We start from the raw sequence: 27,643 nt of genomic DNA, 5'->3' as shown, positions 1-27,643 counted from the left end.
GTACATAATCAGGGATATTCTTACGGTACAATGACGTTGCCTGAGATCATTTTACGTGAGAAGCATTCGTGAATAATTTGTCGATCGCGATAACGGGAGTTCGTGAGAAAAATACGTGAACATTATTGCATTTAATATATATGTTGATATGATAAAAAAAAGTAACACTCGCGCATATTTTTTTAATAAACATTTCTTTCGGGGTATATTCTGAAAGTTTATCCACCTATAAAACAATTTCAATAGAAATGGAATAAGCTTGCACGTTCTATAGTTTATGTAAAATATATACCAAAGGAAATCTTGCAAAAGATGTAGATGATGTAAATTACTTGAGGATTTACTTTCTGTAAATATTTTGTATAAAATATACGGTGATATAATCGCGGATGATTACTCGATAATATAAATGCCAATTGTTGATTGTTATTATATGATTATTGAGAATTTTTATTAAAAATTTTAGAGTAAACAATATATTATCGCTAATTGTTGTTTAGAAATTCGAGTTCGAGGAACAATAGTAATCTATAGAGGAATATAAATTTGAATTATAACTAAATGTATATATTCGACGTATTTTAAAAAATTAATCTTGTCAAGAACAAAAATCTATCGTACAATTAATTTATATAAAATAATTGTATTCGCAATTGCATTACTGTTACTGTCACGCGCTGCACAGGAAAGATGAAAGATTAATATAATAGATAGAATTGTGGCAAAGTAGATCTCTCTTGTTCTCCATCATCTTTCTTTAACAAATCTCAGTTATATTGTTAAAGAAACTTGCATTAATTTTCGATCCACGTCATTATATCAATTGCTATATCAAGTGCAAATCTGACATTTGTGTAAAATATTTATCTTATTTCAGCTTTCTCCTTTTTAGAAATTCGATCGTTAAACAGTTGGAAAGACGCACGGAGATCTCGTCAAGTATTCCTCGCATTTGCAATGCAATTTTCCTTGAAATAAAACGCCTAGTTTATTGCTGCTTGTGGCTCGTGAATTTATTATTTCGCGATCGTTTCGCGCACTCCGTTTCGTGCTCCGAAAGCCGAAAGCGTACGCATGGGAATGCGACACTTTACACAGCTATCTTGTTTAGATCGTCGCGTCGGTCGATCACCGGTCACGGAACAGAACGGAACAAAAAGTGTCTGGAGAAGCGAGAAGAAGAAGAAGAAGAAGAAGGCGCGATTCCTTACGGTTAACTTGTAATCTGGTATTTGCCGTGTATTTATTGTGTTCCGACGCGAATAACGTGATAAGTGATTCCTAACTCTGATCCAGATACTAACTGTGCGAATTAATTAGATACACATGTACGGATTACCATTAACATTCCTCGTTATTTTATTGGCGATATTACATTATACAGAGAAAAAATTTCTCCATCAATGTTGAATCTGGCCTCTCATATTTATATTTATTATATCTATTTAATAAATCGATGTCAAAAGGACTATTACCAATAGGATCTGTCGTCCTCTATCGTTGTTTTTTACAAAAAAAGTTTGCAATATTTAATGAAAGAAAATGAATTGGATTTGTTAATACGATTACGTTACAGTTACAATCAGTTTTTACATTACTTATACAAATTTCCTGGTGGCTTTCTTAATTACTGATTCTAGAGGAAGAATTTTTTCTTCTTAAGCTTGATGCGATATACATAAATATTTTTATTACATATATTATACAATTATAATTCTGATTATTTTGAAATTTAAGTATGCGCGCAAGTTTAATATAAATGAATAAAAAAGAAAAATATTTTCTCGTGTGTCATTAAGCAGAGCCATGAGACTAGCGGCAGTGCTGACGTTGCTGTGCTGTCTGGCGATAGGGTCACTCGCCTCGCCGGTAGCCAAGATCACTGACAGCAAGGTGTCGACTCAGAACCTCGTTGCAACAGGCAGGCAATCCGTCGCTGCACCAGCTGCCCCTGTTGCCGCCGACGACGACGACGACGACGACGACGACGACGACGACGACGATGACGACGTCGATCTAGATATCACCGACGATGATGACGATGACGACGACGACGACGACGACGACGACGACGACGATGACGACGACGATGACGACGATGGCGATTACTTGGAACGTTTCATCGAAGATATACTTGGAGGTGAGACGAGTCTATCGTATCTCTTGTTAAAAAAATTTACTAATAAATATTACAAAATACAAAAAAAGACACATCAATTTAGCTCTTGAGTCTCTTTCTGTCGAATGAAAAATTATTTATAAACTATAACTTGTTTCATGGGAAACTCTGAATTGATCTCTTCGATTTCGCATCTTGCATATATGTTGTATCAATTTCTTTTTCCGACGAATCTTTTTAACAATGAGAGAATTCACAAACTGACACACACACCGTTATGCAAACACAAAGTTTCATGTTACCTGAGAATCTCTCTTTTCATTTTTTTTTCTCTCTCGTTCTCTTCCTCGTCTCTCAAATGCCCTCTCTCATAACGGTATAGGGTACTTTGACTCGTCCAAATTAACATAAATCGACAGCGATCTTGGTTCGGAAAAAAAGTTTCTACGCGCTACTTCTTCATATTGACCTGAATACCGAAGGATAATCTCTTACGAGGAAACGAGTGTTAAATTTATAAATTCATGAACTTGTAGGAGGTTGTATGTACACATGTTGTAACCGGTATACCTTGTAATGTATATTACAAAGTTGTAATGTTTTAGAGCGACGTTGTGAAAAAAACATTTCTCCCATCTGTATATTACATCGTATTTTTAAATAATTGAGAAACGATCTTAGCAGTAGATGCATTAGCAGTTGTACTTGCGATTGAAACCAGTTTTAATAGATAAACCAGTTTAAATGGTGATACATATTTGAAGCAGAACTAGCTTTGAGTCGCTTGACTCTGACTAACTGACGAGTCAAATCGTTTCTCTACAATATTCTCTCTTCTATTCACGCTAGTTTTTTCCATCATTTTCATTTTTCGCGTTTATTATTATTGAACTGTCATAGTTTCTATGTGCAAGTTGAATCGCTTGATTATCATTTTAATTTGTCTGCTATAAAGTTATTGCTCTTGATATCGGCTCAAGACATTTATCACACATTTAAAAGAGACGATATTAGGAAATTAAACAATATAAGCCCAAATATAAAAAGAAATAAACATAATTAATTTGACAAATATAATTAAAGAATTTAAGATAAAAATGGATTTACGAAGGAAAAAAAATCTTTATAAAATTGCCTTAATCATGAATAATCCGCTGAATGTTCGATACATTTACAATTACATATTATATAATATTTTACTTTATATCATATTTAATTATTAAAGAAACGTAATTGTTCACGCGCGACCAATGTTGCACTCAATGAATTTTCAGGAGAGGATGATGACGACGATGACGACGATGAACCCGCGGCAGCGGCCGTACCCGCCGCGGCCGTGACTCCTCCACCAGCCCCTGTCAATTCACCGCAAGTACCGCTCGCCGTGGCGGCCGATTTGAGCCAGGAGGCCGCCGAGGATGCCGCGCAAGCGGCTGGCGACGATGCCGGTAGCTACGAGGACGAGGAAGGCGATGCCGAAGGTCTGGCCGCGTCCAACGTGCACGAGTCCACCCTCGAAGCTGCCGAGTCCATCTCGAATCCGGTGTCCGTGAACGCCATCGGGACGGCGCCGGTCGTGGCCGCTGCTCCAACCTCGAGCGAGGAGGACGATGACGACGACGACGACGATGACGATGTGGATCTAGACATTACGGAGGAAGACGATGACGACGACGATGATAGCGAGGAGGACGACGATGACGACGATGATGACGAAGATGAAGTGGATGAGATCGCCGATATTGCCGGCGCTAGGCAAGCACGTGAGTTTAAGGGCAAGAAGGCCAAGAAACATAACGTCAAGCACGTCCGCAAATCGCGCAAATCGCCCGCGCGATCGTCCCGCTCTTCCTCTTCTTCTTCTACTTCTCCTTCTTCTATTTCTTCTTCTTCTTCTTCTTCTTCTTCTTCTTCTTCTTCTTCTTCTTCCGCGTTTAATCGCGTTTAAATCGAGTGACAAACTATATAGAAGCGCGAGTGCAACGTGATTCTCCGCCGACATTGTGCGTTCTCTTCGTTAACGATGATGATGATGATAATGATAATGATGATGATGACGAACAGAAACATCGTTTCCTTCTCGCACGAAGGTTTCTTTCCGCGAGAAGATCGTTGCACGCATGATTGATTCCGTCTGAGATTTCGGAGTTGTCGATTTCGCGAAATCTAATTAGCCGCATTTATGCCCGATCGCGACGCTCACTTGTGGAGTGAAATTAATTTTACTTCACATTATTCTTTTTTATTTATTTTTTAATTTAAACTTTCTATCATAAATATAGCGAGATTTTTTTTTTTTTTTTTTTTTTTTTTTTGAGGAAAAATTGTAAGTAAAATAATATACTCGAACATTCTCATAATTTATAAAAACGCAAGAATATGCTGTAAAGATATTAAGCTTGCCATTATCAAATTATTTCTTAAATATACATATGTATATACAATTAGAATGTATTTGAAAAGATATTTAATATTTTATATTTAATTATTATTTTTATGTACATATAAATAGTAATAAATAATAATCGTCAATATATCAATTTTTTTAGAGATTATTACAAATTATAAATTAATTTAAGTCGAACGTGTAAAGTTGAGAAAGTTATCATTTACTTACCCGACGTTTATAAAATTGAAGTAATTTTCTATTACGTTAATTTTATTATAATGAATAAATCTACAATAATTTATTCATATAATTTATGCATATTTGTTTGAGTTATATTTGTACGATCTTACAACTGATTGTGAGAACAAAATCGCGTTGTAATTTTCTTTCCATTTTATTGATATAATAGCTCGTCGATCGGGTGATTAGATCGGACCTTCTTTTCGAGAAATTATTCAATGATGACGGAAAAATTCCGCGCTAATAAAGTCCAGAAAGCAGAAAATCCAAATTTCTGCTACATTCGTTCTGCGCGACCAATCATTTTAAATTATCTAGTGTTAATTATTTATTATATTTATTAACGGCAATACCTCTATTTAAAGTCAAGATATTTAAAGTAAAAATATATCGGATATTGCATCGCACCACAGACTGACGCATCTGCTCTCTTTTTGTAGGTTTCTTTTTCTTTTTTTTTTTTTTTTTTTTTTTTTAGCTTATCTATCTTGTAGAGTTTTCTTGGCGGGGCTTGCGCTATTTCCATCACAAAGCTCTATAAATGCGTAGTGCACAAAAAATGTACAAGTAGCTAGACAAGTCCCCTAATATACTTCGATATTTTTCCATACTATCGATTTCTCTGATCAATTCGAAATAATAATAGTCGTACATCAATCATCGGAAGCTTCATAAGAAAGATAAACATACCGGGCAACGCAAACGTTTCTAGAAATGTAAACATGCTTAGAAATGTAACAACGCTTTCTAAAGATACTTTAAAGCGCCAAACATTTATCAATTTTCTTTTAAAAATGTCTAAAAAGATATCCTAATTATTAGATGTTAGGAATTTTTTGGACAATATTTTAAATATCTTTTAGCTATTTTACAGACATTTAAAATATATTTTAACTTTTCAAATGGTTTTTAAATCTTTCAAATATTATAATACACATTAATCTTCTGATTAATATGCCTTTAAGGTGTATTTTTTTATAATATGTAATTCTTTAGAAACTATTTAAACGCTCTAATTCTTGAAACGTCTTGTGTTGCTTGGAATAGCATTGAAAAACGCTTTGGCTTGGTGACCTCACGTCACGTATTTCCCCTCTTTTCCAACGTTCGCGATTCGACGTACTGTTGATCGACTTATGAGTAACTCAGAAATAAATAAAAAGAAAAGAAAAAAAGAGGATGCGTATGCATGAGAGAAAAAGAAATAGAAATCAGGAGGTATATTATTTAGTTTCGTTCATAGGATCAAGCGACACCGAAATCGTCTAGGTCGGAAAACAGGATAGAAACTGATCTGCTCCTGTTTTCTTGAATTAGTAATAGAACGCTTTATCCGGCAGTGATGGCATCTTCTACAATTAATTATTTTTTTTTTTTTTTTTTATAATTATGCAGCTAGTAAATATATATAATACATGTATATACGAATAAATGTATATGACAAATATATAATTAAAAAAAAAATGAATTTACTAAATTTTTGTACACACATAGAGCTTTCTCTCTTTCATAAAGATTATATTAAAAAGTTGTCTATCACTTGCTAAAAAAAAAAACCGTAGTCGATGATGGTGTCGATTGTCCTGCGCGCGCGCGGAATCGAGAGTTTTTTTTACGACGTTTCTAGACTTGTACAGAGACATTGTCCGTTCTGGATTGTGCAAAATATAAATAATTTATTATTTTTACAAAATATTCTGTGTACCGTCTATTTATTTCATTCACCATCCAGTCACATATCAAATCAGTGTCAGCGTGTTTGCGTCCAGATACACTCGTAATACGCGTAATCCAGGAGGATAAGTTCTCTCTGTGTTCTCTTTCCTTACATTTTGAATACATTTTGAAGCGAAATCTTCTTCGCGAATTTTTTTTTTTTTAACGCTGAAAATTGAGATAATTTCGATTCAGATTGATTTTTGATGCCAAGCATGCGAAAACATTTCAACGATTGAATAAATGAATAATGTATAGATTATTTTCGCGCGTGCGTGGCATCGAAATTATACTTCTTCGTGACGTGACGTGCAGTAACCCGCCTGGCTATTTGAATGCATTCGATAGAGAGATACTCGTATATAACAGCACTTCTTTTTTTCCTAACTTCGACCCTGCTTTTTTCGCTTCAGCTGTATTGCCTATTTATTAGTAAATGATTCGCGTGTTTGGTGGACGGTCTAGGACGATCGACTGCAACAACGTGTACCTGGACAGTAGCACGATTACCCTTCCATTTTTTCCTTCATGTGTTCCTTAGTATTTCTAAATCCCAAAGATTCCAAGACACGCAATTTGCAGTTAATAGCTAACTAATAATTGATAAGACAGTAGTTGATATGGTAGTTGATGAATAGATGATAACTAAAGGAAAAAGAAAAATTTGTTTATGATAATGTTTATATTTCGATGACAATGTCACGATGATTTTCTTTTATTGATTCGATAGACTCCGTAAAAATATCGTTCTTTCTTTTAATTAAAACGCTATTCTTTTTGTTATTCGTAGTTTGATCTGTCTGCAGATTTTATTTTAAAAAAAGTTTGTTTTTATTTGATTTGTTTTTTACTGTAATAAGATTACTAAAGATACATGTTTATAATAGTACTTTCATTCATTATGTTTTCTTGGCTCTTCTTACAATACTCGATATTGGATTTGTTTCTTGATGAGAATTAAAATCATTAGATGCATTCAATTTTCAATAGTATAATTACGAAAAGATAAATCTTGCACTCATTGTCATATTTCCTCTCAAGGGTAGAGACTAACAAGCTTTTAAATGTCCGAAGAAAAGAATAAATATATTTTGTACATTTTAAAAATATCTAAAAAATTAAAATCGATAAAGAAAATGTTGGAAAAAGCTAGATAAATCGTTTAGAGATTTCCAAAAAATGTCTAAATAATATCCGAAAGATTAGAACGTCTTTATCATATTTTTTGTAGACACTTTTATTGTCTGATTATACATATATCGTCATTAATTATAAAGAGTTTCATACATTTTTTAATTTACGGTAATATCGATAATTACAATGATTGATTCACGGGTAAAATTTGAGTCGAACAAGTGGCAGGATCAAGTGGCCCTCTCAAGAGCATTTATTAAGAAGTTCCATAACCGAGCGAACGAGTCGCCGCCATCAGCTTACACGCGTCCAATTAACTTTCTACATGAGAGTGCCGGGTTAAGTCCAACAAAGGTGCGACCGCGTTGAAATTTTTTCCCGGCTTTCACCGAGAGTAGCCGATCGAAAAAGAAACGAGGCCACCGACCCAGAGAGCGCGCTAAGTGATATGCTGAAGAGCCTCCTCCTCGACCCTGACCCACAGCTCATAAGTTATGAAGTTGACGTCCTTCAGGTTCCGTCACGCCTAAATCGTGATTTAGTATATCGTTGCTATTAATATTTTTATCGCGTGTATACTTGTATCTCCGACTGACCCGTTTCAGTCTTCAAAAGTGAGATATTGAGGACGGAAATCTGTTTGCATCTCAAGTAAAAGTAATAACATGTTGAATAATCTATTCTCTGGAAATATGTCTCTCACGTTGAATAATTGCTGTAGATAATTCAAGTAAAATTCGAATTAATATAATTTTTGTATGTTTCGGATAATTGCTACAATAGTTACTCGAATCTATTGTAAATAATTAAATCAATTTTGTAAAAAGAAAACATTGAAATACGATGCATGATATTACCAAAAAAAAAATGGAAAATTAAATATTTGAAAATAAAAATTGAATAAATACTACAATTAACGAGACATGCAAGAACATTATTTACTTCTATTCGATGTATAACGATTTAAAACGATTATACTGAATATACAATTATATTTTTAGAAATGTTTTCCATGTGGGTCTTCTTATATTCATATTCATTTAATTCATGTATATAAGTGTATATGTATATATTTTTAAACAATTTTATCTTATCAAGTGTGACGTTAATCAATCAGGTTTTGATTAAAAAAGAGCCTTAATGAATATATATAATCTAATAAAAAATAAAAAAAATAAAACATCAAGTAGATGTGCATATACGAGACAGTTTATTGAATATAATGTTATTCAATTATATTTTTAGAAATTTTTTTTATATGGGTGTTCTTATATTCATATTCATTAAATTCATGTATAAGTGTGTATATATATATATATATATATATATATATATTCTTTTCAAAAATTCCATCTTATCAAGTGTGACGTTAATCAATCAGGTTTTGATTAAAAAAGAGCCTTAATGAATATATATAATCTAATAAAAAATAAAAAAAATAAAACATCAAGTAGATGTGCATATACGAGACATTTTATTGAATATAATGTTATTCAAGTAGGTTTGAATAAAATATTTTTTGAGGATCGTTTCGGTGAGTCGAGTGTTTCTTTGTACAAAGCACGCAAAAGAAAAGTACAAACGGTAGACTGGTGTCGTACATTATCGGCGCGCATTATCGAGGGACTGATCAAGCCCCGATGGGCATTCAACGCTTCCGTGGCATGCCAGAAGTAGACGGCCTTGTCCGTGGCATAAAATTTTCATCGCTGCGTGGCACAGCGTCATAACGTTCGAAAGAAAGTGTGCTTACGTGCTGCAGGTGCAACGACCGGCAGGGGGAGAGTTTTTAGGTGAACATCTCCACATGAGAGATTGTGAATGCACGCGTGCGACTAGATGGGTCTGTAGGTAGGTGAGTAGCGAGGAAGGAGGTCGTGGCCCAGATCGGAGACCAGTTTGGCCGCGCCGAAGGATTCCGATATACCGTTATCATTGTCGCCGCTTTAAGTAGGCTCCTCCTCGATCGGCAATCGTCAACTTCCTTCCACGGTAGCCGATGGAAGGCTGGAAGGAGGAATGCGTTTCCCTTCATTAAAACTTGGAGAAAGAAAGAAAGAGAGAGAGAGAATGAGAGACGGTAAGCCGAGTCACGGAAGGCAGCCCGTCCCACCCTGGTCGATGACCCGGACGAAACGAAATAACTTGATGAAAAGTGCTTTCAAGGTCGTATTTTCAAAGAGCTATCTCTCTTTTTCCTTCTTTTTGCCTTTCTTATTCACTAGAATCGGTAATTTTCGGTAAATTCTGGGTCAATCGAACGATTTCATCACTTTGGAGATTCTTCTTCTTGTAACCTTGATGGCTTTCAGAGAAGAATACAAATTTCTAAACGAAAATATAGGCTGATGGTGTGCGCTAACAATTTATGGAATTGATAAAATTATGTAATTTTGTGTCATATACATATATATATATATAATTCATTTCAGAATAATTTTTAACATTTATAACATAATTAAAATTATATAATGCATAAAATTTACAACTCTGTGAATCGAGTGTTAGTCTGCAAAGACTTTTACGGAATTTGAAATATTGTACATTAAGATAAATCTTAAATTGCTATAATTTCATATCATAATAATTGATATAGATTATAGATTATATCGTCTCAAGATAAAAATACTCGGTCAAATCACTAACTTATTTTTGCTGAAAAAAATGTTGTCCTTTCTGAGAATTATATTTTTTATGAAAAGATAAATATTTATATTTTAATATGCCCTTTGCCGTGCATTCTGAAGAATGGAAATTATAAGATACTGATACAATTCTTATTATCGATATTTAGGTGGCATGGAATCTGAACCGAGCGCTCACGTGCCGGCGATTTACGTGGCAAAATACAATCGTTTCGTCGACCAAATTCTTGGCAAGATCAATAATATTTTACGCGCTAATTACGAGCCGGTGACCGTGAAACTGTCAAATTCAAATTCGAGTTCCAAGACAAGCAAGAACAAGAACAAAGGCAAAAGGAAGGGCAACAAGAAGAACGGCACCAAGAAAAGCGCCTCAAGGCCGATCGACGCATCCGTCGTCACTGAAAAAAGCGTTAATGAAAACGACGTCAAGGTATAATCCATAATCTCTCTTTTCAACAATTTAAACAATTTATACTAAAGGAGATTAATTTTAATTTTAAGTATAAATATGTTTTTGAATAAAATTTGAAAGACAAACTTTTTCTCACCAACGATTAAAATATTGAGACAATATTTTTTTTACAGATTTTGCAAATTAAATAATAAAGTTTTATCGGAATCTTAGATTAATTAGAATCTGAATTGTTAAAAGAAATATTTAATATTAAATATTAAAAAACTAGAATAGAAGGTCGAATTTTGAAATATTTTAAAGTCAAACTTTTTCTCACCAACGATTAAAATATTGAGACAATATTTTTTTTACAGATTTTGCAAATTAAATAATAAAGTTTTATCGGAATCTTAGATTAATTAGAATCTGAATTGTTAAAAGAAATATTTAATATTAAATATTAAAAAACTAGAATAGAAGGTCGAATTTTGAAATATTTTAAAGTCAAACTTTTTCTCACCAACGATTAAAATATTGAGACAATATTTTTTTTACAGATTTTGCAAATTAAATAATAAAGTTTTATCGGAATCTTAGATTAATTAGAATCTGAATTGTTAAAAGAAATATTTAATATTAAATATTAAAAAACTAGAATAGAATGCCGAATTTTATAGAAATATTTTAAATACAAAAGTTAGGTTTAAATTCAAGAAGGAATAGAGAACACGTAATTTACGCGTAATTTGCAAACACATCTTAAATAAATATATATACATATATGTTTTTGTTTGCAGAAAGTAATGCAGACTACTGAACTCGCCATAATGGAAACGGCAGCCGTGACGGAAAAGGAAACTATCTCACCGTTCGAATCTTCTACCGAAGTCATAAGATCTAGACGTACGTCTAGCAGCAATAATCCCAGCAAGAATCGTAAACGAACGAAGAACAAGACGAAGAATAAAAAAGGAACTACGGGAAGCAGCAGCACCAACAACAAGACCAAAGTAAAAAAAGAAAAATTTATAGATACTCGCGGATATCAGATAAAATTTTCATTTTTTATTAGATGCTGGCTCCAGAATCAAATTTATGAAAAATTCAAACATCTCTATCTCGAGACTCGAAAGAAAATAAAACAGTTTCGTGAAGAAAGAATCTAACGTGATTTTCAGAACAAGTCTACCAAGAGCAGACCGAAAGCGAGAGCCACTCTGTACGGATTAGCGTCCCTGCAGAGAACGGGCGACGTGTCAGTGAACATGATGAGCGATCATACAACCATCAAGACCAGGTTCAGTCTGGGGCCGCTGGTACTGAAAGTCGAGAAGGAGTTCGGTCGGGCCGCGAAGAAGGAGCTGAGGAGCGCGACCGCTACCACGGCCGAGATGTCCGGCAAGTTGAGTCTGCGCGTGTTGCACGGAGGCGCGGCGACGCTACATTCTATTCGGGTTTTACAACCCAAACAGGTACGTACGTACGTCGAGATAACGAGGGAAGAAAAAACGCGAGAAACAGTTATAGTTGACGCGTGAATCTTGCAAAACCGGAATTGCAATGCCGATCGACAAACAACAAATAGACAAATTTCAGAATTTCTCTCTATGATTCTTCATTTTACCCATTTCATTTCTCGCTATTTCAATGCCATTATTTTCATTACGCAGAAAATTGCCATGTTGTATTGGATTACTATTAAACCCTTATAAACTCTACGTACAATATATGCATACTGTCTTTCAAATTTAAATAAATTTTACTTAAAAAAATGAAAGATATTAATTCACAAATCTAAAACATGATATATATATATATATATATATATATTGATTGTCAACGTTTTGAAATAATAATTATTTTTCTTGATATTTTTAGTTAATTGTTTTTATAAAAAGAGATTTGTTCAAATATTTTATGCGCACACATATATATAAATACATACATTCATGACCTAAAACGAAAAATTTTTATTTCTTCAAGTTTTGGCTGTATTAATTTAATGCATTTATTAATTTAATGCACAGTCAATATATTATAAATAAAATTGAAAACATTTGTATTGCAAAGTATGAAAGGTAGTAGCAGTTAAGTAGCGACTATTATTTTCATTTATTTAACAAAAATGCTGCGTTTAAACTGTATTAAATTAAATGTTTAATGTTTCTTCAGGTCCGGGTGGAAAGCCAAGACGATCACGATAGAACACGGGAATTTGTATGGAAGAGATCGTCGCATATCGCACATTTGGTATCGCAAAAACTTTCTTCGGCCACCAGGTCGATGCTTCGACCACCGCCTGTCGCGCCTGCTTCGCGCGCTTAAGCTACATCTACTCCTTGGTCCAACTGAAACCGTCAATATTCGCCATCAAAGTATCATAAAGATCGAACGGAACGCGCGATACATTAATGGTACATCATTGATTATCGAATCACTGATTATCGAAACTGTCTCCTTTGATTTTGATGGACAACTCTTGTACGTACCACTAAATTCGCATTAAACGCATTAATTCGCATCGATTGCCTCTTCCGTCACTCGCGGAATAACGCGAAATGCGAAACGAGAAACTTACACGCAAGAGAAAGTAACGAAGAGGTGAGTAAGAGATGTCCCACTTCCACTGTTATTTTCAAATAATTGATTTGTTTGGCCAATGTAAGAGTCGATTTTTGCTCGATAAAAAAGCACTTATGATTCTCGAGCAATTAATAAAATAAAAAAAAAGTGTCTTGCTTTCTTAAATTCCGACGAGAAAAATAGATGGCAAAATATTCTTCGATTAATTTCAAGTAGACTTTATTTCAACGGAATCTTAATTTAAAGTTGAAAAGTATTAATGTGTATTAAATATGTAAAATTATGATCATTGAGTGAATTTCGAATCAATTAAACACTTTTGTTACGAAAAAATTGACTCTACAAGTTGCTCAAAGTATTCAAAAATAATACAGTAAAAGAGGGGCAACCTATACATTACGGGTTTCATGTTGGACCAATTTCGGACAATTGTACGTTGTTTATTATTTATTTATTTATTTGTCACATAGCTTGTAATTTGCCTTCAGAAAGTCTGATATGTACTCTTAGGAATGTGGTTAAATATTGAAATGTAGGTACAATTTATTATATGTGTTAGGTCGTTCTATTTGAACAAGTGTAAACACAGAAACCTGTTGCCAGAATTTTAGAATACAGAATATATATATATATATATATATATATATATATATATATATATATATATATATATACAAATAATATTATATGTATTGCAATATTCACATTCCCTATTTCATGAATAAAAAAATCTTATAAAGCAATATAGATATAGATAATGTATATAATTCAATCATATTTCATACGAATTTCAATTATGCAACTTTAAAAAAATATTAATAATAGCTGGTTTTATGAACGAATTTTTAAGTAACGTGTATTTGAAAGATTAAAGTTGATAAAATCATTATCTTAAATTTATTCTAAATTTATTTTTACTATTCTCTATTCTTTATACTTTCTAAGCAAATTCTTTTCTCTTTTTGTACATTTATATTTTTCTTTTAATTTTTAAAATTTTTTGTAGATTTTTCGATTTGCGCAAAATTTTCAGAAATACATTTTCACGTAAAATTCAAGCATATTATAATTTATTTACACGTGTATGTTTTGATATGCTCTGAAATGTATTTGTCTAATTGCGTCCACATCAAACGAACTATGATGCAAGCTTTAAAATTAACTTACTATCTGTTGTTTGAAACAGATTTTTAGTAGCACATAATCCAATTAAAGAATCAAGCTTTGCATATAACAAAATCTATGTAATCCAAAGTACATCCATTTTTTGCATTTCTATTACTGCGCCTCTTTAATTCCTTAGACAATTAATAAATAGTCTAAAATAAGATATATTCGAGTTTAAACGTCAAACATATAATTTTATCATCCTAAATTAAAAAAATATTACAATTATTTATATTATAATTGCCATCCATCATTACTTTTTTATTCGAAATAAAAACCTCTTTGCGAAATATTTGCTTTGATAAATAGTCATCATCTTAGCATTTTTACACGATTGTCGATGAAATTAATAATGTTTAATTGTTCTTAAAAAAATACTCGCGAAAGAATTGATAATGTTTAATTGTTTGTAAAAAAATACTTACGTTTGACATCTTTTAATACTTGTCGCGATCGTGTTTGAAAAAATAATGAAATTAATAAGTCTATTGTTTGCTCGAGTCTCGCTACGCAAATAGTAACGTCACTATACTGTATATAAGTATAATAGTGCGGAAAATTGGATGCTTGTTTTTTGCATACAGTTGCTATATATTGTTTATAGTAGCAGTCGCATTATACTTTAAAAAATGATGTAATTCGTGCAACCTGTCGCTTAATTATTCATTAATTTGACTTGCATAAAAATATCATTGTAAAATTAAATCGATCTTTTTAAAAAATTAATCATTGGCAGAACATCGCGTATATAAGATGAATATGAACCCCGAATCGAACGAAAAGGGTAATATATATCCAAATTGCATCCCCATATATTTCTAAAGCGCAATTTATTAATCGGTTATATATATCCTATATATGCGCTTCAGATAAGATAAATGCTTAATATCGCAATAAAAATTAGATAATCTCTACATTAAACATGTTTATCGAAATGTCACGTTTATCGTGCCTTCATTGAATAGGCAATATATACACGTTAATGGAATATTTCTTAACCTTTTATTATGAGAATTGATATGACTTGGCGTCATGAATGCCTTAACATATAAATTTAAATGAATGGCATATATGAAAAATGCACATATGCTCTGATATGTACGTAACATTTGTTAATAAGGTATTTCTGACGCCGAGTGTACTTCATCGAACCTTATTATATAACAAAATTATATACTGTACATTAAGAATATATTTTGCAATATATCTTATTGATAACGATGATATACTTTTTATCAAAGTTGCATTTGTTATTTATGTTTAAAGTAGACATATTTTTCCGATAATTAAAACAATTCGAATATAATTTTTATAAATGATATACATGTATGAGAGAGAACTTTCTAAAATACTTTTACTTGTGATTATTTTTTTATTTATTATATATCGTATCATGTATCTATTGCGTTATATGTGTCAGCTAGAAATAGAAGAAATTTACTTTTACACATAAAACAATCTAGATAGCATAAAAAACCAGAAGGATTTTAAAAATGTTCAAAGAATAGATAAACGATAAGACATTTTTAAATCGTTTTTGTCTGGCAAGATTACTTACAAGGAAACATATGGAAGTGTCCCCTTTCGATTTTAATGCGTTTTGAATATATTATAGTCTAGGTCAAAATAGGAGACACGTATTTTTTTATGTGCTCTTACGGCTGTTAAGGAAGTGAAACACTCTCTTGAAAAAAAATCAGTTTTTATATTTCTGAGCGGATACTGTCAAAACGATAAGAGATATAAAGAAAAGTTTCGAATAAAAGTTTTATAGTTTTTAATGTACTTTAAAACTGTATAATCAAATTTTTCGAAAATGTAATATTTTTTTAAATCCTCCATTTTTCCTTCCATTTTTGAAAAACCTGCTTATGCAGTTTTAAAGTATATTAAAAACCATAGAACTTTTATTTGAAATTTTTTTTCATATCTCTTGTCGTTTCGACGGTATTTGTTCAGAAATATAAAAACCAATTTTTTTCAAGAGGATGTTTTACCCTCCTTAATGGTCGTAAGAGCACATATAAAAAATACGTGTCTCCTATTTTGACCTAGACTACAATATATTAAAAGCTCATTAACATCAGAGGGGGATACTTCCATACTTTCCTTGTTAGATAAAACGATAAAAATCTCTTCTTTTGTTAAAACAACGCTTTGTCATCGTTGCCAAGAATAAACACGAATTTACATACAAACGTTTTCATCGGAATATATTACGGAGCTATACATTTTATATATATAGCTTTATTTGTCTAGCCTTATATATTATATGCATGAGTTACCTGCATTTTATCTGTAGTTTGATGCGACTCTTTCGTACAGTATCATCATTGCGTAATCACTTTATCACTGAGAATATTTCTACCAATTTTCTATTTTTCAACATTCTTGTTTTATTGTGGTATTTCTCCGACAAACTCTTACATAATTTAAAATTTAAAAGAACAAGAAAATGCGCACTCACATAGCCAGAGAAAAAGGACCATGTGGTACCCTCTTTTATTCGAAATAGGCACTAATGCGCGTTCAACGCGCATGCGTAGAAGACTGCGCGCGCCCTCTGTCCAGCGACACTGACACCTCGCACGTGCGCACAATGTATAATGTTTGCTTTCGAAGAGCAAATAGTCGTCGCCGCGACATCGACGCGGCAGTACTTAGAGTGGGAGGTTTGCGCTCTCGCCAAGTTTCGCATAAACTTTCTTCGGCTATCCCTACCATCATCTCCGCCTCCACTGTCACATCGCGTCGGTGTTGTGACAGAGTGTATAAAGTCCAAGAAGTCGACGCACCGGGACGATATATCCTTACGATTCACCTTCGCGGAAATAAAAAGAAAATACAATCAAAAATTTCGCGCATTGCACGCATATATTACGTGCGCGTAATATACCCGCTGGATGCAATATACTCCTGTTGCATCGTAATCTCGAAATAGGATCAAGGATAACGACGTAGTAACTTTTCCGCGACTACGAGGTGCGGCGAGAGTCGAGAAACCGGTCTGTTGTGTTTAAGTAAGTCCTCTTGGAAAATTGTCATTTGTATTCTTTTTATCCTTTCTCTTTTAAATTAAATAAAATAGAATAAAATGTACGTATATACATATATGTATAAAAATGTAAAATTTAACACACTCATATATATATATATATATATATATATATATATATATATAATTTAATATTAGTTAATAGTTATTTAATATAGAGAGTTACTTTACATACGTGTATGTATGTGTAAAGAGAAAATAAAAACATATAATAGAATATTAAAACGAAATGATTCGCAATATCTTATAAAGTATTTGGCAAGTGTAAGCATTTTTTATTTACAGAGAAGCACATTTTGTGTACAAACAGCAGTATAATGGTTTCGTTAGTGGCAAGCGTCAGAGTTACCAGCTCTCTTCATCAGCTTTGTGCTTGTGCCGCAAGGACGTTGGCTACAAAGGCGATGCCAAGTCCCAAGGACGAAACGAGAGAAGTGATTGTTAATTATTTGGATGGGAAGGATAATGGCATTGCTGTCTTAGGACTGAACCGACCGGCCGCTCGTAATTCCTTCGGAAAGATCTTGGTCTCCCAATTAAACGAGGCACTGGCTACTATCAAGCAGAATAACAAATTGAGGGTGCTCATCATACGCAGCTTGGTCCCGAAAGTATTCTGTGCCGGGGCTGATCTGCGGGAGAGATTGAAAATGGACACGTCCGAGGTGCCGCAATTCGTATCCTCCCTGAGAGACCTCATCACCGACGTGGAAAATCTACCGACTCCGGTAATATCGGCCATCGATGGTGTCGCGGTGGGCGGAGGACTAGAACTCGCATTGGCAACCGATATCAGAGTCGCCTCTTCGGAGGCCAAGATGGGTCTCGTAGAAACAAAATTGGCCATAATGCCTGGTGGCGGTGGAACGCAGAGACTTCCAAGGATAATCGGAACAGCCAAGGCTAAAGAACTAATTTATACAGCACGGATTCTGGACGGCCAACAGGCATGCACGATCGGTCTCGTGAACGAGGCGGTTCCGCAAAATAAGACTGGCGACGCCGCTTATCAAACGGCACTCTCTATCGCGAGAGAAATTTTGCCCAATGGTCCTATTGGCGTTAGGTGAGTTGTCAATGTTGAAATAATAAAAAATTTAATTTTTTTCCTTAGATAATTATATAAGAGAAAATATTTTTATAAAAAGTGAAAATTAGAAAATCGAAATATGAATAAAAAAAAGAATTAAAAGAGAAAAAAATAAACGTATTATTAAGACAAGAAAAAGAGAATAATAAAGTAAATCAATAGTATTATAAAAAGTAAAAAATAAAAATATAAGAAAAATACAAAGAACGAAGTTTCTTATAATAGTAATACGTCGTTCCATTAGTCGTAACTGTCGTAAGAAATAAGTATTTAAATGCAGCGATGGCTACTCAGAATCGCTGATGCGATCGCTATGTATTATATAATATACATCACACCACATGTTTATCTTCTGAGCGCGAGTATTACGTTTTTTTTTATCCAACATTTGAGTTCTATACTTGTAACTTTCATAATTATATCTCTGATAGAGTACAATACTTATATACATATGTTGATATTATGTATTACTGCTTAGATTAGCAAAAGTGGCTATATCCAAAGGCACGGAAGTGTCTCTGGAAGACGGTCTGGAGATTGAGAAGCAGTGCTACAGCAAAATCGTGGACACGAAAGACAGACTCGAAGGACTTGCCGCTTTCGCGGCAAAACGTGTACCTGTTTATCAAGGAATATAAAACTCATGGTATTATCATAACAAGAGCTTAATTTACACATCATAAACAGAATACATTTTATATGAACTCTTTTTACTATATATATATATATATATTTTTTTTATTAAAAATTACTGGATATATCGATTTTGAGATATTTAACGTATGTATCAATTTTTTTGCGTCTTATCCGAGCTGCGTTAAAAACTACGATCAAAACTTACATAATAAAAGCTATCTAAAGATAAAAAGATAAAGCCAAAAGTTTTTTACACAACAGTTATGGATGCAGCATTAACTATGCTTGCATTATGCTTTATGCATTTGCATATATGCTAATGAGATAAAAGGTGCCTTCCATACGTCAGTAGCAGAAAAATTCTACTTTGTTTCATCATATGTCTTCCAATAAATATATTTTAACTTTTTTCTTTTATGTTAACATTGTTATTGTTTAACAATATTATTTAGTTATTGTTTAGTTTTAATATATATATATATATACTCTTGTGTATCGCGTAAATGTATTAGGATATGTGTGATGGTGTATGTATGTGAGACTTATACGCATAGAATCTGTCTTTTGGGAACATAAAAAAAGATATTGTTATGTTCTTAAATTTTAATAACCTTTTAATTTAATTGATTTATTTTTGTATATCAAAGGATGATAAGAAAACAACCTCCTAAAAGTGAGCACATATATAAATATATTTTTAAATTTGTGCACAAAAATATAAAATTTTAAAATATTGAAACTTAATTTAAAAAATGTGTAACAATTAAATATTCTACACTTTTGTCATTAGAACTGTTACATGAGCGGCAAAAAATTGAAAAAAAAAAGAGAAAACTAGTTTGCGAGTTTTATATTATATGTATGGAAAATATAAATTTTTATTTTGAGCTAGAAAACTATGTTATTCTTGGACTTATTAGACACATTGTAATGAAACACTAAGCTGTTCCTTTTCCCTATTCTCTTTTACGAGTGTCATAAGGACGTTTAATTGATTCACTGTATCTTTGGGACAAGTGACGCGATGTCCTATTGTCAAATCGCTCTCATAAATCTCATGATCGTTACCGCCCTCCGCCGTTTTGTCGCCGAAGAAATGTATTTCATCATATCCTTGGATATGACGCAAGCAATATGTTTTATCCCAACCGATAGGAAAAACATCAAAAGAGATCTGTCCCCCTTAGAAAAAAAGTAAATATCGTCTGCTAAAGTTTTTATATATGTCATGCATTAATTTTAAGTCATTATTAAATGATATTTACGAGATTTAAAGTTTGTAAAATATTTGCAGTAACAAAAATACAATATATTAATGAGAATAATTAACTTAATTGAATTAATTAACAAGTGTTGTTAATTTATTAAATTGCTAATAATTACTAATTACATTAAATTTGCTACATACATAATTATATATAAATTACTTACCAATACTGTAGGTTAAAGGCAAATCCGGAAACTCTTTTTTAAGGGCTTGTATGAATTTTTCGCGGATATGATGTTCACTGTCGTATTCAAAAAACTGTTCGCGTTCTTTCCTACTGCAATTTCGTCCTATTGGCGAAATGTTCACTATTCCTGTACGAAATTCTACAAATGTTCCACGCTTCATTGGTAACTTCAACTCTGATATGTATCGCAAAACAAAATTTATAAAATCTTGTAGAATATCCTCTCCCAACATGTTTTGGATCGACTAGAAAATTAGATATATATACATGTGAGAATAGATCAAACGTAAGTAATTTATTAATATTTTTAAATATAATCACTTAGATTACTTACTTGCGATGGCAGAGCTTTGCCATTCTTGAATGCGATAAGTCCATTTTCTGCAAAGACATACTTGTATTTTTCAAAGAGGTTTTCCTCACCCAATTGTTCTTGAATCTTGTTTAAATCAGATCCTCCAACTACTGCAATGTCAAATTCTTTTTTCACTGTCTCCAGAAGGAACTTTTCAATGTTAGAACTGATTGGCTGTGGAAAACAAACATAAATTTGATCAATAAAGTAAAGTAAGGTGCAAAATAATATATTAATTATAATAATATTACAGAAAAGAAAAACATTATTTATATAAGAAAATAAAATATATTTTAATAATATAATTAAATATATATACACAATTTTTTTCAATATTTAATATATACCTGTCGTGGTTCAGTGAGTGTGCCATCAACATCAAACAAGCAAATAATTTTTTTTGACATAATGCAATGTCTTGTTTAAACATTCAAGAACTCTGAAAAAATACACATATTGTCACTTTATACACACAGAAACAATCATTCCCACGTGGCTATATTACACAATGAGATTGCGTACGGAATGAAGTAAAGAAGCATAATTTTTTAAATAATTAGCTAATTTTAGATTTAAGTTTTTCTTCTTTAGAAACAATATCAACTTTGAAATGAGAAAAAGATTACCAAAAAACAGAAGTTTACAGATCACGTGCCGATTCTAATTAGTAAGACAGATTCTAATCCCTTCTCTCCATTTATTCCCCCACTAACCACTAACTTGTTTGCAAATAAATCTATAGTGACAAATTTACATTCGATATTTGTCTCTCTCAGCCCTAAATCTCAAGTTTTATTGAATCGTAAGGTTTCTATTGTAATTTAGCGTATACGTGTTTACAACTGTAATTATTTAAATTGCAAAAATGTGAGAGCGTATCTCCGAGACAAATAATGTCCATCTAACCTATTTTAACGAGAATGTAATGACATTTTGTCCACGTGAAAGGAATCATTTCGGACTAACTTGGTCTCTCGCGAGCGATAATGCTAAACATTTTTAATATATAACTAATAATTTTATAATTGCGGTCCTACGAACATAAATATAAATAGAAGAAAGAACGATAAAAAAAAAAAAAAAAAAACACGCGTACAGCGTATGTATATGTACATAGATATTATACGTGGCTAGTTTGACGTATCGGACATGTTAGTAAACACGTTGCGTATGTACCAATGGAATAATAAAAAATGTCAAATTTAAAAGCCAAACATACCGAAGTATTTTCTATATTTATATGTATATATTTTATTGTATCTTTGTTTTATTGGCCTTCGGACGCAGCAATGAATAATAAAATTGAACGCGATAGATATAAAATCGATCTCACTTACACTAAACTCTATACTATATTTGAGTCAGTTTGTTAAAAAACGAGATAGGTGAGAGGGAAGATAAGTATCATCTTTACCTTTGTCTCTCGAAGAAAATTTCCTATCTTTGACCTTTTCTATCCAATAATAGACAAAGATAAAAATAGTACTCATCTTCTTTCTCACTTGTCTCGTTTTCTTAATAAAGAATTGAATGTTCTAGACTGAGTATTGTATAGAGTTCACTAATTATTTATTTTATTTCAGAAAAGCAGAACATTTTTGATCTGTGACTTTGGCAGCAGTTACACGCGTCATTCATAAATATAAACCATTCATACGAACATCATACATGTGTCAACAAGTACTACGAAATGTCGTGGAACGTCTGTTTAAATAAATCATTATTTTTTCTATGCATTATCTCATCGGCATTACGCAATGCGCATGGAGATGCTGACACAACTAAAAAAAATGTGCTGTTATTATTGGGTAATTTTGATTTTAAATAACATTTAAATATGTTTAAAATTATTTAAACATATTTAAACATATTTTATTCAAAAATATGCGCGATTTCTCGAATATATTTTATTAAATAAACTGAAATAAATTACAAATGCATAATTTTATGTAAAAAAAATTAAAATGTTTAAAAATACATAAAATTTAAATATTAGTTATACATATCTAAAAATATAAAAAAGATTATTGTCAATAATAATAAAATGTTATCAATGATAGAAACTATCAATCTTTTTAATTCCTTTAATTATGAGAAATTGTAGATATTTATACAATTTATTTTGGAGTTAGATCAATTTTAAATGATTTATAATTCACATTAAAATTCAAACAAGTGTGTCTCTTAATTTTTCAAGGTTTTTTAGGTGTTTTCTATTTATATAAAAAATATTTAAAAAATTAAAAAAAAATTATATATATACACACACACAACACATAAGCTATATATTGGAATTTATGACATATATATAGAACTAATATATATACATATTTATAAATATATAATATATAAAGATATAAAATTGTATCCCAAATTTTGTCATAAATTATAGATTATCTAAATATAGATTTAAGATATCACTTATTGAAATAACTTTATTTTTCAATTCACAGCTGATGATGCAGGATTTGAGATGCGATCTTACTTGAATAAAATCTGTCAAACTCCTAATTTGGACAAGTTAGCAAAAGAGAGTTTATTGTTTAATAATGCATATACATCAGTCAGTAGCTGTTCACCAAGGTATTTTTGTCACAAATTGAATCTAATTATTACGAGTATATAAACCTCTTGAATTTTCAACTTATAGTCGCTCTGCAATATTAACTGGATTACCAAGTCATCAAAATGGAATGTATGGTCTTCATCATGGAATTCATCACTTTAATTCTTTTGATAATGTTCAAAGTTTGCCAAAACTATTAAAGCGAAACAATATACGAACAGGTAAAACAATAATGATTAATAAGCGCACATTACATATATTGTCATGTCACATTGTTCTTTTTTCTCTGTGCAGGAATCATTGGCAAAAAGCATGTAGGCCCGAGTGACGTTTATCCATTTGATTTTGCGCATACAGAAGAGAATAATTCTATTCTTCAAGTAGGTCGTAATATTACTTATATAAAGCTGTTAGTCCGTGAATTTCTGTCAGTTCAGAATAAAACACAGTAAGTGACATTTCACAGTTTATAATCTAGTTTTACAAAATAATATAAATATAATGCATTTTGTGTTTATGTCATTATATATATATATATATAAACAAATATATAATAATAACTTAATTTATATATTTTTTATGCTATATTGTATACTATAAAAAAATAGTATCATATATGTGTATGTGTATGTGTGTGTGTGTGTGTGTGTATATGCATATATATATATATATATATATATATATAAATCTTTATTGAAAGTTATATATAAAAGATTTTTATATATATAAGTTATATATAAAGTTTTGTACTACAAGCTTTGCAAAATATTTTTCTAGTTGTATTAAAATTTTTCAGACCCTTCTTTTTATATATTGCCTTCCACGATCCGCATCGTTGCGGTCATACTAATCCCGAGTATGGCAATTTTTGCGAGAAATTTGGTAACGGGGATGTTGGAATGGGTACAATTCCCGATTGGAATCCAATATATTATCAATGGGAGCAAGTTCAGGTACCCTATTATGTTCAAAATACTGAAGCTGCTAGGAGAGATATTGCTGCCCAATACACAACAATATCTCGTTTGGACAAAGGTATTCCTAGCATATTGAATATACCAATGCATATATTTCTAGTATATAAACAAGAGAGCCGAGAGCCGAGAGAGAGAGAGAGAGAGAGAGATACATTTTAATAGGTGATGATACTTAAAAGAATATAACTTTTTTTAGGTGTCGGCCTTGTTCTTGAAGAATTGAAAAATGCAGGATTCAAAGATAACACATTGATAATTTACACATCTGATAATGGTATACCTTTCCCAAATGGTCGCACAAATTTATATGATCCAGGTTTGTAAATTTATTCAATTACATTTGCAGAGACACAAAGAGAAAACGAAATAATCACACGCATACACACACACAAGTACCATTTTGAAACAATTTTTATCAAGCATTGATAGTATTTTCAACAAATGTGATTTTTATTCTGTGTCTTGTTCTAAGCATCTTGCTTTACGAAATCGTACGACAGAAATAAGATGAGAGAAAATAGAAATAACATTTAAAGATGTAAGATATATTAAGTCAAATTAACTAAAATAACTAATACATGCAAGAATCAAAATTTTGAAGGTATGGCCGAACCCATGATGATTTCATCACCGATTCATGGCCATAGGAAAAACAGTGTAACGTACAGTATGACTTCTTTGCTGGATATAGTACCAACAATATTAGATTGGTTCAATGTAACTTACATGGATTATTTGTCAAATTCTAATGAAGTGTCCCCTCCACAACTTACTGGCAAATCGCTTCTACCATTACTTCTTGAAGGTATGGATTTATGTGTTATGTATACGTATATGGAATGCAATACAAATGTAGTGTCTTCTGCTAAAAAAATTGTATTATAAAACAATGAATATCTCGTTTATAGAGTCCGTAGAAAATAATACGGCGATTTTTGCTAGCCAAACGCACCATGAAGTTACCATGTACTATCCCATGCGTACAATTAGAACCAAACGCCACAAACTTATACATAATATCAACTATAGAATGCCATTTCCTATCGATCAGGATTTTTATGTATCTCCAACTTTCCAGGTAATCCAGAAAAAGAAAAAGTGTTGTATTATTTTTTTAACTAGAGCAAACAAGGTTAAATATAACTAATATTGATAAATAGAATTCATTTACATCATTGTATTATATATACAGGATATTCTAAATAGAACACAGACTAATCAGCCTCTACCATGGTATAAAACATTAAAGAAATATTATCAGAGACCAGAGTGGGAATTGTATGATTTAAAAATTGATCCAGAGGAATTAAACAATATAGCTTCAAAATCATCTGCAAAGGTAGTATAACATTGTAGTCATTAAATTAATCACAAGTTTTTCTTAATATAAACTTATATATATATATATATATATATATATATATATATATATTATTTTTAGAGCATTTTCATTGAACTCAAAGAACGATTGTATAATTGGCAGAAAATAACAAAAGATCCATGGCTTTGTGCACCAAATGGTGTTTTGGAGAGTGTTGGACATAACAAACATAATGCTCAATGTATGCCATTGAACAATTTCGACTATTGAAATTTGTTCCTAATATTTGTCAGTAACTATTATATAAGTATACATTTCTTTTTTCCTTTTTTACTGTTTGATACCATAATGTGCATTTTATACAATAATAAATATTTTAAGTATAAATTACAAAGAAAAGAATAAAATTCAATATAATCCTATAATTTTTAACATTTAAATAGTAAATAATAAGAATGAATGTTTGTAATTTAATACACAATATAATGTAAGTTTTGCAATAATTTGCAACATTCATTTAATTTTAGTATATGAAATTAAAATGTATAAAAAAATAACTTTTTATAATTTAATTACTATAAGATGTAAATATATATAATATTTACTAATATAATTCAATATAAATTCTTTTTACCTACTCAAAATGTTTACGCTAAGATAACTCTTGACGTTGAAATATTCTTCGACTCTTTGTCTCGATACTTGGAAAGCATTTCGTTTAATTGACGAACATAAGTTGACGATTTGTTTACAGACTGTACCACTGCCTTCAATTCTGTCGCTATTTCATTCATCTATAAATTTAAATATATGATCAATTGTATCAAAATTACATTATCAACAACTTATAATAATTTGACGAATTTTATATCAATCTATAATTTATGATATGATAGTTCGAAATAGAATTCTACATATAATTGTATATATATCATGTAATATAGAAAATATTTAAAAAATTGAAATACACTCAAATACAAAATGTATAAAGATTAGGTTAACGTTAGATGCAGTAACGTAAAATTAAAAATAAATTTCTGTCTAAAAAGTTTATGTTATTGTAGGAAATTACAGATTATCTAAAGCGAATTATATAATAATTAATAAAAATAATTTCAGCCGCACATTAATTGTTAATATTCATACAAAAATATATAAAACTTACATATTGTTTGTAGTTCAAGTATCTGTTGTACTTTTGATTGTTGGTGTAGATTTGCTTCATTTGAATCATAAACAAGAGACACAAAGCGAGGCCGCCCAACACGACGAGAGAATTTGAGTTTTGGAGTCCGCGTAAAACAAGCATCACACTTCTTAAAGAGTTGAAACAACTGATCGATAAAATACTCGTTACATAATATTAAGTTAAGGATAAACAGAATCATTCCAACAAAGTATTCTTTTGTACAATGACAACATAATAACTAATTACTATATAATAATTTACACTCTTTCACATTTATACTCTTATGAGCGAACCGCTCGCTATCCGATATCCAAGTTTATAAACTTACAACATCAGTGCATTCCGAAAGTTATAAAAAAACAACAGTGTTGCCAAAACCTTCTAATGTCCAATACACAACGCTGCGATAACCAATAGGAAATTGAAAATTTCTAGGGATTTTAGCTAACAATAAAACTCCTTTCGTTCCGATTGGTAGATGTCATAAATAACTAGTTAAATAGTAATAGATAATTTTTCTCTCTTGCGCATGCGCGAGAAAAGACACATGTACCCTAAATTCTACTTATATTTAAAATATCTATGGTATATAATTTCTAGCCTGATCAGC

The 27,643-nt window shown here is 31.5% G+C and overlaps 4 protein-coding genes across 17 annotated transcripts; 3 read left to right on the top strand and 1 right to left on the bottom strand.

Moving 5' to 3' along the window:
* Window positions 1–1,806: 1,806 nt before the first annotated feature.
* On the top strand, window positions 1,807–13,836 carry LOC140665949 (uncharacterized). Its single transcript, XM_072892572.1, has 6 exons — window positions 1,807–2,140; window positions 3,394–3,882; window positions 10,393–10,676; window positions 11,438–11,650; window positions 11,819–12,112; window positions 12,813–13,836. The coding sequence occupies exons 1-6, from the start codon at window positions 1,807–1,809 to the stop codon at window positions 12,963–12,965; spliced, it is 1,767 nt and encodes a 588-aa protein (XP_072748673.1). The 3' UTR covers window positions 12,966–13,836.
* Window positions 8,997–27,364, bottom strand: Pmm2 (uncharacterized). 10 transcript variants are annotated; one of them, XM_072892585.1, is made up of 6 exons: window positions 27,010–27,364; window positions 26,479–26,638; window positions 21,328–21,419; window positions 20,960–21,154; window positions 20,603–20,870; window positions 20,007–20,353 (listed from the first exon to the last, which is right to left on the bottom strand). In XM_072892585.1, the coding sequence occupies exons 3-6, from the start codon at window positions 21,385–21,387 to the stop codon at window positions 20,088–20,090; spliced, it is 789 nt and encodes a 262-aa protein (XP_072748686.1). In that variant the 5' UTR covers window positions 21,388–21,419; window positions 26,479–26,638; window positions 27,010–27,364; the 3' UTR covers window positions 20,007–20,087. The 10 variants fall into 10 exon arrangements, with proteins under 10 accessions (XP_072748691.1, XP_072748686.1, XP_072748685.1 ...); XM_072892584.1 differs by having other exon boundaries at window positions 26,483–26,638; XM_072892590.1 differs by lacking the exons at window positions 20,007–20,353; window positions 26,479–26,638; window positions 27,010–27,364 and adding exons at window positions 8,997–9,605; window positions 25,250–25,379.
* On the top strand, window positions 16,999–19,596 carry LOC140665954 (methylglutaconyl-CoA hydratase, mitochondrial). The gene is made up of 3 exons (XM_072892581.1): window positions 16,999–17,410; window positions 17,731–18,511; window positions 19,014–19,596. Exons 2-3 carry the CDS (start codon window positions 17,763–17,765, stop codon window positions 19,171–19,173), a joined length of 909 nt encoding a protein of 302 aa, XP_072748682.1. The 5' UTR covers window positions 16,999–17,410; window positions 17,731–17,762; the 3' UTR covers window positions 19,174–19,596.
* Window positions 21,695–26,212, top strand: Sgsh (N-sulfoglucosamine sulfohydrolase). 5 transcript variants are annotated; one of them, XM_072892577.1, is made up of 11 exons: window positions 21,695–21,782; window positions 22,564–22,788; window positions 23,434–23,563; window positions 23,631–23,767; window positions 23,841–23,994; window positions 24,343–24,581; window positions 24,720–24,839; window positions 25,125–25,328; window positions 25,432–25,601; window positions 25,716–25,862; window positions 25,965–26,212. In XM_072892577.1, the coding sequence occupies exons 2-11, from the start codon at window positions 22,671–22,673 to the stop codon at window positions 26,112–26,114; spliced, it is 1,569 nt and encodes a 522-aa protein (XP_072748678.1). In that variant the 5' UTR covers window positions 21,695–21,782; window positions 22,564–22,670; the 3' UTR covers window positions 26,115–26,212. The 5 variants fall into 5 exon arrangements, with proteins under 5 accessions (XP_072748678.1, XP_072748676.1, XP_072748677.1 ...); XM_072892575.1 differs by lacking the exon at window positions 21,695–21,782 and adding an exon at window positions 22,070–22,131; XM_072892576.1 differs by lacking the exon at window positions 21,695–21,782 and adding an exon at window positions 22,132–22,148.
* Window positions 27,365–27,643: the final 279 nt, after the last annotated feature.

The sequence above is a fragment of the Anoplolepis gracilipes genome, chromosome 5 (genome assembly GCF_047496725.1).
Source record: "Anoplolepis gracilipes chromosome 5, ASM4749672v1, whole genome shotgun sequence".
Taxonomy (NCBI): Eukaryota; Metazoa; Arthropoda; class Insecta; order Hymenoptera; family Formicidae; genus Anoplolepis; species Anoplolepis gracilipes.
Note: the sequence above shows the minus strand (reverse complement) of the source record. Positions and strands in the feature narration are given on the sequence as shown.